At 38.9% G+C, this 12,114-nt stretch overlaps 1 protein-coding gene across 2 annotated transcripts in view; it reads left to right on the top strand.

The window, feature by feature from the left end:
- CRPPA (CDP-L-ribitol pyrophosphorylase A) overlaps positions 1–10,639 on the top strand; it is a 126,968-nt gene extending 116,329 nt beyond the window's left edge. For both annotated transcript variants that reach the window (XM_080582640.1, XM_080582639.1), the window contains one exon: positions 7,592–10,639. Coding sequence is in view for 1 of the 2 variants with exons in the window: in XM_080582639.1 (XP_080438765.1) it covers positions 7,592–7,696 (105 nt within the window). In the remaining variant the exon portion in view is untranslated. The remainder of the gene's footprint in view (positions 1–7,591) is intronic.
- The last annotated feature ends 1,475 nt before the right edge of the window (positions 10,640–12,114 follow it).

Below are 12,114 nucleotides of genomic sequence, written 5' to 3'. Positions count from 1 at the left end.
GGGGCAGAGTGGCTGGAAAGCTGCGCAGAGGAAAAGGATCTGGGGGTGTTGGCTAATGCTCACCTGAACATGAGCCAGCAGTGTGCCCGGGTGGCCAACAAGGCCAACATCGTCCTGGCTTGTGTCAGGAATAGTGCAACCAGCAGGACCAGGGAGGTGATCGTCCCCCTGTACTCAGCTCTGGTGAGGCTGCACCTCAAGTACTGTGTTCAGCTTTGGGCCCCTCACTACAAGAAGGACATCGAGGCCCTGGAGCATGTCCAGAGAAGGACTACAAAGCTGGTGAAGGGCCTGGAACACAAGTCCTGTGAGGAGCAGCTGAGGGAACTGGGGGTGTTTAGTCTGGGGAAGAGGAGGCTCAGGGGAGACCTTATTGCTCTCTACAGGCACCTGAAAGGAAGGTGTGGGGAGCTGGGGGTCAGCCTCTTTTCACAGATAACTAGCGACAGGACTAGAGGGAATGGCCTCAAGTTGCGCCAGGGGAGGTTTAGGTTGGAAATTAGGAGACATTTCTTCTCAGAAAGAGTAGTCAGGCATTGGAACGGGTTGCCCAGGGAATCCCCAGGGAGTCACCATCCCTGGGGCTGTTTAAGGAAAGGTTGGGCATGATGCTTAGGGACATGGTTTAGTGGGTGATATCAGTGGTAGGGAGATGGTTGGACCAGATGATCCTGGAGGTCTTTTCCAACCTTAATGATTCTATGATTCTATGATAAGAGTCATGATTGATGAATAGTGCAGGAGGGTGTGGGAGATGCAGTACAGTCTCACATATTTATTCACAACTTACCTGGGTTTGGGTAGACTGTAGTATGGATGTACAGCTGTTTAATTGCAGGAACTAACCCAGATATATCAGAGTTTATACTAATAGGTGCATAATTAACTAGGCTCCATTAACACAGTGATGATGTGGTTCTTCCAGTGCCACTCACATCTCTTCTTCATTTTCCATTTGCATCCAGAGCATCTAAATCTCTAAATTATTTTTGTTTCTATCCACTGATGAACTGATTGCATTTTCTTAGTTCAGAAAGGAAGCAAGGCTGTGTATACAAAGGTTGAGTTGTGAACCTGCTGCAGTGATACTGAATGCAGCTACCTATCTGAACTCAAATGCTACCTTATTTATGTATTACTTGAAAGGAAAACTAAAAATATTCAGAGAAATATCTTTCTTATCTTTTAGAATGATCTGCATAGCTGTCTTCTTATTGAGGTAAATTGTTGCATTGATATTATGTATGAGATATGACTTATCAATAGATCCTTTGGCACATGGATTAAAAATCTCATGTGGAAACATTCTAAGAAGAAAGGAGATTAATTTGTAGCGTTACACAAATGGAAGTTGCTTTAATATGTAGATGCATGCCACTACATATCTTGAGTGGAAAAAAATGCTCCTTCATGAATCTATGGTAAAGTTTGAATAAGCACCAAACAATTTTATATTGTTGATTTCTAATAGTTAAAGACCATTAATCTTCCCAGATCATATTTTAGATAAAAAAAAAGAAGAAGAAATTTTCAAATGTTGAGGTTTTTGAGGAGAGATTCTCTACTCGGTTTGTCGGCATGTAAAACGCAGTCAGCCTGTGGCATGAGGTGAGTTTTGGACACACCTGGTTTAGCCTTAGCATAACTTGCAGCATCCGGTGGAGTTTTGAATTAATAGCAGCTCCTCTTGTCCTGCCAATGCAGTGTTTTGCAATGTGCTTGCCAGAACACAGACTCTTGCAGCCATTTTCTCTTCCACTCATGCCCTGTGGCATGCCTGGTGTACACACAGGCTCACCCTGCAAAAGAGAGAAGTGGGCATGCTTCATCAAGCCATCCTCCTGCTGGTTCCCAGCTTTTTCCATGGGATGGCAGGAATCTGAGATACAGCACGAGTGCCATCTTGCACTGTGGTTCATCTCCATCTCTTTCACTTTGTCATGCTGAAGTGGTTTAAAGGGAAAGGTTTCCATAGAACAGTAATTTTTTTATTTGTTTTAACTGACTGTGTTTTTGTGGTAGCTATGTGGTTTCTGCGCCATGTTCTGGGGGGTATATTTGTAGGTCTATGTATTTTTGATGTGTTTGAGTAGAGAGAGAAAGGCACAACTGTCACTTCACAGTGATGCTCAGGCTACATCTATAATGGCAAGTAAAACAGGCCAGGGATGGTTCTCGCATCCTAAGGCTAAAAGACACAGCATGTCTCATGTCCATATGGCTAAGTTCTCTTTTTCCCAAAAGAGGGTGGCCTCATTCAGACTGTCTCCTGGGAGCAGTCCCTGGCCTGTGCTGTCCCCTGAACCATGCCCAGCCATTGTCTGGGAACATGTTAGCTGGCAGGAGCCAAAACTATGCCAGGGACCTAGTGTACAATAGAGCAGCAAGGGTGAGGGCACGCCAGTGCGCCAGCACATGCCCTGGCCTCTTGCCTTTCCTGGTACAAATGCAGCTGTATGGATGTTCCCTAGGTTTAGCCCTGTCTTTATATCACGTTTTCAGGTTTTCTCTCTGCCATGTGATCAGGGCTAGCATCGCAGTCCTATTCATGTGTAAAAACTGTATTAACAGGCAAGTCAAACAATATTACAGCAAAACAGAATGCAAATAACGGAACATGGCTGTCTTATGCTTTTGGAGTGATGCAGTAAAAGGCAGTGGTAATACCTACAGAGGTCTTTTTTGAGCTACAAAGGGGAGTATGTGTTTTTCCGGCTATATTTAGATTGAACTAGTACATATGTAAATTGAAATGCAAGTATCTGAAGTTCCAGCTGGAAAAAAATATCCTAAACAGACTGAAGCAAAGAAATGAATCGTTAGGGGAATGTCAATAAATATTCAGATACCCTCACAGTTTCTTAAATAAATGCACATTTGTAAAATATCACATTGCATGTTCCAAACACAATTTTAACTCTGTCCCTGTATGCATTTCCAGTCTTACTCTGCAGACCAGAAAACCCCTACAGTCAGTAACTCTACATCAAATAAATTCTGAATATGAGTTATAACCATCATACAATATGGTTATGTTGGAATATTTTTACTATTTAATAACAGACAAAGTGGATATTTTATTTTGGAATCAAAGTGCTGTTATGTGGATTTATGGTTTATAAGGTTGGCAGTGTTTCTGAGTACTTTCTTTTCCAAAGTACATAAATATAAAGTGGTAAAAGTTTTGTTTTTAGCTTATAAATGTAGTTAATCATCTGTTCAAACAATAAAAAAAATTCTCTTTATTAATGGCCAAGAAATGTTAGGGGGTTTTGGTTTTTCTTTCTTACAAGAGACTCATTTAAGTCAACTGGATGAAATGAATAGAGAGTGAATATCACAATGGTTTAGGGGGGATCATAGCACATCAGTTGATCATGTGGAACCTCAGTCATTAAAGCCATTAAAATTGTTGCTGCCTCTGAGTCTGATTTAAAGGTCACGGTCTTTTTTTAAAGATTTCGTTGATGAGTGAAAGAACTATTCGTGTTTGATCCATCCAGTGCATGCACGGATATGCATTCACTGACTAGTGCACTGAAGTATGTTCTCTTCTTGGAATTCGCCGAGCTGAGCAGTGGGTGGGCAATGATGTGGGAGCGCTCTTGTGGGCTACATGAGGATTTGTATTGCTCGTTCTTTTCTGACATCCTGCTTTTTATCATGGTTACAATATATCCGAACATGTCAGACAATTAGACATGTGAAGACCTGGTTCTGCTTGATTATTTGACTTCCTGCAACTAATAATGAGGTTTTTGAAAGATTTAGTACTATGCCATTGAATATAAAAGAAGTTTGGAGGCCTGTATGTGCAATGGAGTTAGGTGTGTTAGATTAAATTTGTCCTGGCATCCTTATTGAAGCCTCCCTGTAGGCACTATCAGCTGTAACCAGCACTGTTGCCAGAAATAACATTGCAGTGTCAGAAACATGGGTGTTTTAAGGGTATAGCCAGGAGACTTGTTCACTTATTTGTTTAACCATAAATTAATAAAGATCCACAAGATTCATTTTCTTTCCTGGGTTGTTGTCTAATTCTGTCATCTGAACTCTTTTTATATTCTTCATAAACACTTCTAAATTGCCTACATAGGAAAAAGTGGAGCATTATTGTGTATATTGAAAATATCTGCTTAAATGCTCAGTAATGGCCTAAAAATTAAACAATTTCTTAGCAGGATTCAGAAAAGGGGAAAGAATACTGAAGATACAACTTAACCATTGCATCAGTCAACATTTTCCCTATACTTTGAACAAAGCCTTCTCCTTCAGTTGCAAATATTTCTTTTTCTGTTTGCTTATTGGTGATAGTAAGCACTAGAAATACTCGTCAAAAGATAAATAGCAATGCACGGGCCGTGACAAATAGAAGCTACAGTAGTGGTTCCTAGGATGAGAGCATGTTTTGATTCTCAGAAGGATACAGGATATACAATGATTTAGGAATTCCTGGAAGAGTCCACCTCTGTGTGCTATTTACTACCTCTTTCCAGTAACGCTGTGACTGTGGGAATAAAGCAAGTTCAAGTCAGCACATGCTTAACCTTTGCGTGACCTATTTCTCTTCCACACCGAGACCTGGGGCCGGGAGGCCCAGGGGCCGAACCCTGCTCAGCGCGCGGGTGACCCTGGGGTCGGGCTGGGACAGTGTTGCCGGGAAGGGGTGACAGCGCAGATCTAAAAGGAGTGACCCCTATCACAAACGCTTGCACTTTTGAGAGCTGCAGTACATTCTTCGTTATAAAATGTAACCACATAATTGCAAAATGTTAAGAATATACTTCCTGTTATATTTGTTATCTTAAATAGGATAAAGTATATTTGCTTAAAGGATTTAGCTCTGGCTATTTCTAAAGACAGACTTCCAGGGACAAATCCTGTACAGGGACCAATCCTGTATGATAGTTCATTGTTCCTGCCATGGTATAGACTGATTCTAACAAAGACAAGAATTAGTAAGTTTTCTAAGTAGCGATAATAATAGTAGTTATAATCAAAGTATTAAAAATGGGGTAATGGGGCTGCAAATGGATTTTTATTTCTGCCAGTTCCTTAAAAAAAAAAAAAATCACTTAGGTTTATGTACATTTCTTCTTCACGCATGTTTCTGTACACATTACTGTGCCACATTGCCTGGGTTGCTAATATTATTCATATTTTTTTACGTCTTTCCTTCAGAACATGAAAATTAGCGCTAAAGCCTTAGTTTTAGGCTTAGGTTTATAAAAAGCTTTTTTCAGTTTACAGGAATCTTATGGTGTCACTTTCAATCTCTCCTGTGAAAGCTAAATTTCTTTCTCTTGCTTCCTTTTATGTTCAAAAACTTAAATAATTTATTACTGCAAAGGAATGTGTACTGAATCCAGTAACCAACAGAGGATGTGGAAAGATTTATTGGGAGAAACATTAAGAGCATTCCTGGCCAGGTGCATTTTTTTCTTTTTTGTTAAATGGGAAAAAAAATACACACCTCCAGCCAACTTCAGATATGGCTGGAAGCCCATTTGGAATTCCTAGTGTCTGTAGTTGTGAAGTGCTTCTCAAGACAAACTGAACAAAAAGTGATGAGGGGTGCAAAGAGGCTGGCGCTGCTGGAGATCAAGAAATGTGCTGCAAGATCTTGACAGTGATTGCAGTGTTTGCTGTCTGAATGGGTGTGTGCACATGACTTCCACTCTCCTTGTACATTATACAGTGATTTATAGCCATGGGAAATGAGGATGTGAAACCCCTACCAAATTTGAGTAGTGGGTTTGGAGTTCCTCTTTGCACCTTCAGTCCGTGACAAAAGATCCTGGGCAGGCAGGACCTCTGAGTACACTTCTGCACTCCTTGCTGAACTGAGTTCCCCTGCATTGCATAGCTTGATGGAGAGCATCGCTCAGTACACAGCAGACACTATTTTAGACCAGTAGTAAATAATTTTACTGTATGTTAAACAAAATTGTGAGGAGTGTAATCTTTTATAAGGGAATTTTACAAATTGGACCGGCTTACTTATTTGATGATTTTTAAGATAAAAATCTAGTCAAATGCAAATATCATTTTTCTAGCAATGATAAAAGAATCAGGTATAAACTATTTCTCATTCTACCTATTTACCTTCCTGGCATGTTTACTGTCTTTTACGCAAAGTACATAGTTAATAAGAAGGTGATAATATATGATTCGACAAAATGTGGAGTGTTCCAGAGATATCTTTCCTCTATGAGTTTTTCCTTCAACCCCAGCTTCTAAGCCTGCAGCTCCCCTTTGTACTAGATGAATAGGTAGGTCCCTCTGGCCTTATTCCTTAATGTCCTGGTTTCGGCTAGGATGGAGTTAATTTAAAAATTAAAAAACAGTCATTAACATTATGTTTTTGTATAAGTTATTGAAGCCATTTCCCCTTTCTCCATTAATCCAAGTTTCTTAAACATGTCATCTACAAGTACTTCCTTGATATAGCATCTTAGAAAATTAGTGGTGAAAAGATTTGGAATCAAACCGTTCCATCTTCCACCCTAGTCAGAAAACTGTACCTGCTCTACATGTATCCAGGGTGTTTTACAAGACCCTAATGATGAAGTTCTTAATTTGTTCAGTAACCTGTTCCTTTGTATTACTTTCCTGACTAATTTATTTGGCAGTTTAAGTCCCTTAAGCCTATTGCTTCCAATCTTATCTACTATGGATATGAATAACAGCCCTTGCTTTCTCTTTGTGGTTCACTTTCTGTATTTGAAACTTCCAGATTCTCCCAAGAGTTTCATAGACCTTTCTTTTTCTCTGTTGCTTCACACAAATTGCTCCCTCCTATTTCTCTCTCCAGGGATGCGTCTGCACCTGACTGCACCTATTGATATTTTCCCAGTGAGCAAATGAAAAGGATGCTGGTTGCAAGAGGCCAACCTTTTGTAGTCAACGTAATTAAGAAAACTTGGCAATTTGACAAAGGGCTTTTTCAAACGGGAGCTGGAGTGCTCAGTTAGAAGCATGTTATCAAAGTTTCTACCTGTGTTGGTCTCTATAGTCGCCTATCAAAACCAGGACACTTAAAGTTATGTGACACAAAGTTCAGCCTAACCTCCTGAAGTCTCAGTGCTTAAACACCTTTGAGTTTGTGAGCTTAAGTAGCTTGTAGGATAGAGATGGGATTCAGTACGTACTGAAGATATCGGTCTTTCAGTATGCTACTTAATTCAATCCTGCATTCATCTTCAATGTTTTAAAACCCAAAATTTTGACTACCTTTTAGATTTTAAAAATCAGTTAGGAAGGAAAGGATAGAATCAAGCTTCCATTTTGCTTATCTCTGGGTAGATCGCATTAATTCCAGCAACTACAATACATTGCCTTTTTAAAAATAACTTAACTTTTTAGGTTGTTGTGGAGACTGGAAAACTGATATTGCTACAAAACTCTGTTTCTTTAGAAAAATAAGTTTTTTAAGTTTTTCTCCTAATAAGTGCAAATAAATGTTTAGATTTTTTTTTTCAACAATCATATGGTAATTTTGTATACTTGAAAATTGATGTTAAATATTTACTTTTCCCAGTTTTGTTAATGTGTTGCTTTCCCTGCTCCTTTTTTATTTTTTTTTTTGCAGGATCATTTCCCACTTCAGGAGACAGTAAATTCTGCTGCGGCTCTGACCATGGCATTAATAAAGGACAGAAATCCTGAGCTGATTGGACAGCTGTTGGTAGCATAAGACCATAAATCATTTGTAGCTTTTGGAAATGTTTCTTTTTCATCATGCATTCACCAAAGGTCTTGAATCATTTTACCCTTTGATGAAAACTCTGGATTTATGACGTTTACTATTAAGATCTTTTAACAACATATTTTTGATACTTTAAATACAAGTCTGATATTACGTATAAAGTGCACAAATCATTCTGAAATACACTTTTTTTGTGAAGTACTGATCATTTAAATAGGTGCACAGAGGACACCAAAATGTTCAGTCTTCACGCAGAATTGTCTTTAACGCATGCATGTATGTTGTACTCTAGGACTGCATTAAATGAATTAATCCTAAAACACAGCTCTTGTTCTTTATATGAAATTATTTTAATATTGCTGCTATACATATTAATGAGTGTGGAGTTTATTATACGGTATAGCCTTACTGATGTCAGTGGAAATGCACATTGCAAGCAGTGTTTGGTCAGGTCCCTGTCCTCCATGGAGTGAAGGGTAACAAAACAAAGGATGTGCATGGGGACATCAAAGTGCTATAGCCCAGTTTTACAGATAAGGAATGCTCTGGCTGTAGCACTCCTTAGTGCTAATACTACTTCCAGTACCCATGTGCGATCATTCAGAAGTAGCTCCAATTGCTTTGCTGAGTACTGTATTACACAAACTCTATATGTGCATATGCATGTGCATGCATGTGCATATCCATGCTACAAAGAAACGGGATAAGACTGAAAAAACGTTATTCAACTCAGTTTGTAGGTAATGGAGAAACAGGAGGAATCTGTTAGTTCATCTACAAGATTATAATTTTAATCTCTTGCTGTTTACAACATGTATGTATTAAATTGTCGTGAAGAGAACTGAGTGTCATGGGTTCAAATGTAGGCTACATTGATATTCAAGTGTGGAAAGTTGGGACAGAAGGGTAAAATGGTGAATGGCTGCTACGTTAACTATCTCCAGGCATCACAACCACTGAGAGCAGTGTGAGAAAAGGACAGTCCCTGAAAGCACCTGTCCCTCTCTATGCATCAGACTCAGGAGGAATTACAGCATTCCTTCAGCTTGTGGAGGACCTGGGTTAATGTCTTCCATACCTGCAGTGACTGGAACAGGGTCTTAATGAATCAACCCCACCAGGTGTTCAGTGAGCCTCCCCTTCTGTCTGTGCTGAGTTCCTCAAGTTTCCCTCTGAAATCAAAAGTATCAGCTACTTGACTACTGCTGTGCTTTCCTGAGGACAGTCACTCATATCTGGGCATGAGGGACTTGTAGAGAATTCACAAAATCCTTATAGATCCCAGATGTAGAAAGTAATTTAGCCAGGAAAATTTAGCCTGGTCTTAGCCAGTACAATGAAATAGGCAGGTCAAGTAAAGTGCAGAATGTCAGTCTTGGCATTCAGGATGGATCCTTCTCCACGCTAGATAAACCTTTCAAAACCCATCTCGAATAAGGCTTCTGATTTTGACTCAGAAATTTGTCTCTCCATTATCCAATGGGTGTGGGAAGTTCTTTCCTGCAGCTCAGCTCTTCAAACAGGCAGAGGGAGAAAAGCTCTGACTGTTGTGGTTCAACAACAGAGGGTGACAATGCCAGTGCTGGCTGAAGGAGTTCCCCATCTCCCTTCCACTGCTCCCCCAAGATTCCGCTCCCTGTGGTACACAGAGAAAGCTTTGTGAGGGTGTTAAGGTTGGATTCCATCCTCTGTCCCCTTCTCCTTCCCCCTGCTCCTTAAAAAAATGCCTGAGAACGGCTTAATAACTTCTGCTGAGACACTGTCTGTGTATACGTCCATTTTAAATCCCTTTCAGAAGCTGACGTTGATCCCAGACTTCCTTCATTACACATGTTGTTAGCTAACTGTTCTGGATCCAAAGCACACATTTTCTTCCATACAGAAATCATCCCAACACAACTAACAAAGGTCTCATGCATCATCTGCTTCCTTCTTTGTTTCTCTCTCCTCTCTAATTTGATTAATAATTTGTCCTTTGCTGGCATTGTACAACATAAGCATTCATATTAGCTGTGTATGGCTATACAACGGGCATATTTTATTCATATATGTATATTTATGTCTGTTCATATGCAGAGTAGTCAAATAAATGAAGAAACAAAGGATTTATTATTGGTATTCATAATTTGACAGGACAGCTTTCAAAAAATAAGTTTTCTGAATTCACTTTTACATTAATAAATTTGATGAAGAAATTCATCTCACAGGCTTCCAAAAGACACAATGAAAGATATTTCCTTGACTCTATTTTTTTATTATTTCCTTGAAGACTAAAGTACAATCTGTGATGTATTTTCCCTGCATAATAATAAACAAGTGAATTTATAAAATCCTTTATGTTTTCCATCCACTCTAATGTATACATTGTGATACAGTCTTAGCACTGGATTGTGTGTAGCTTGTCATTTGCTTAAACAGAACCTTTTACTTTGTTGTGTTTTACTTAACTCATTGTCTTAAAAGGATTTAAATCCAATTTAAACTGTTACTACAATGAACTGCTGTAAAGAAAAATGATATCATGGTTGTTTATGAGCTTATTTTGAAAAGAGAAAAAAAAAAGCACAGCAAAAAAGTAAGTTTCAAGTCATCAAACTTATTTAATACTAACCTTAAATAAAATATAATGAGATTAATATACTGTTATTCATAATATTATGGATTTTTTGTTGTTGTTTTTAACAATCTTTTAAATAATCTACAAACACTGAAACATCTATTTTACAGGAAGCAAATACACCACCAGCAGAACTACTAAAACAGATCATGAAATAGTAGAACTGCTTTAAAAAAATAAAAGAAAGAAAAAGAAAAGAAACTGGACTGTGATTAATGCTATTGTGTATCCAAACCAAAGTTAAATGGTCTTTTGGATGATTGTTAATACTTACAATGGGAATAAAGATATAAAATGAAATTAAGAAACTGATTGATTGTTTTTTGTCTGCGCATAGCTTCTCACAAATAGCTATATACATGAGAAACTTGGCAGCCTTTTGTACACACATGCTGTTTTGAATTTAACTAGTGAATCAGCCACCACCCATCTTGCTTTGAACATTTGGACAGAGATAACACAGAGTAAATAAAAGCTCAGACTCTGCCAGCCTTGCTTACCTTACTCCACAAGCACTCTCATTAATATTCCGTGGGTAAAGTGTTCACTAGGAAAGAGAATACAGGATCTGGCCCTAAGAATGTTTTTTGTAGCTGCAAAGTTAAGTGAGTTATATTTGTATATTGAAGCCAACCCACTTCATGCAGTAACTGAAATTAAATTACTTCATTTCTCTTAGATTAGTTAATAGAAGAAAGTCTAGCTACAATCTATTTTTCTTCAGTTTTCCAGGTGACCTAGCTTGAAAAAGATGGTTGGATGGTTCACTAAAAAAGACTGAAAGAACAGAAGACAGTGGAATTGCAAACAAACAAACAACAACAAAGAGAAACAAAGTGAAATGTGACCCTATTGTAATCAGTGGAATAAGTCATGTTGACTTCAAAATATCACAATGAAGCCTTCAGCTTATCTTGGTAACAGGCTGCAGAACAAAAAAAGTATCTGGAGACCTTAAAGCCTTTGGTGCATTCAGATTTGCATTTCTACACAACACCAGGGTCTCATCATCTCCACAGTGCTCTTCTAGGTGCCATCCAAACAGAAGCTTCCAAAGAAATGTCAGGTTCCCAGTGGCTGCTTATGCTTTCCAACGGTATGGTAATTTCTTTCTGTAAGTCACTGCAAGCTAGGAAGTACACCAGAGAAAGGTTGTAGCTTGTTTGCTCTGTTCAACCTGTTTTAGGTACCTAGTGTACTGGACACGGGTTTGTGTTCAGGTTTTATTTAAGAAGAGAGGTATATTTACTTCCAGATACACAACAGCACTTATCATCACATTTCTCCTTCCTTTTCATCCACAACTTTCTGAGGTGCTGGTTCATCTTATCATGCTCCGACAAGGATGTGCAGACAATGCATGTTTATGTGGCCATTGGCAGGGACAAGGTAACCCTGGTACTCCATTTTTGTTTCGTTTTTGCCATCCCTGCTTTCCCCTTGTTCCTGTTAAGGAGAGGTCTAGGGTTCAGAAGTGGCTCCTGTTAACCCTGTTTCTGTAGGAGCCAAGGGTCTGGGCTGGAGCTACCTCTGACCTGGCCCAGTGCCACTGCTCTGATGATTGGGCCATAATAAATGGCTGGTAGTTGTGAAAACAGTGTGTTACTGGATGAACGTAGCCCTTCAGAGTATTAGTATTACCCTGACCTTACGTTTTATAATATTTCTGATTACTCTCTCTGGTCCATAACATAGATACTCTATTCTTAGTCCTGTCTGGCTGAAAAACAAATCAAAACAAAAACAAAAACAAAACAAAACAAAAAAAGCAAACAACAACTACAAAATG

Source organism: Anser brachyrhynchus, assembly GCF_964034855.1.
Source record: "Anser brachyrhynchus genome assembly, chromosome: 2".
NCBI lineage: Eukaryota > Metazoa > Chordata > Aves > Anseriformes > Anatidae > Anser > Anser brachyrhynchus.
This window is presented reverse-complemented; position numbering and strand designations above follow the sequence as displayed.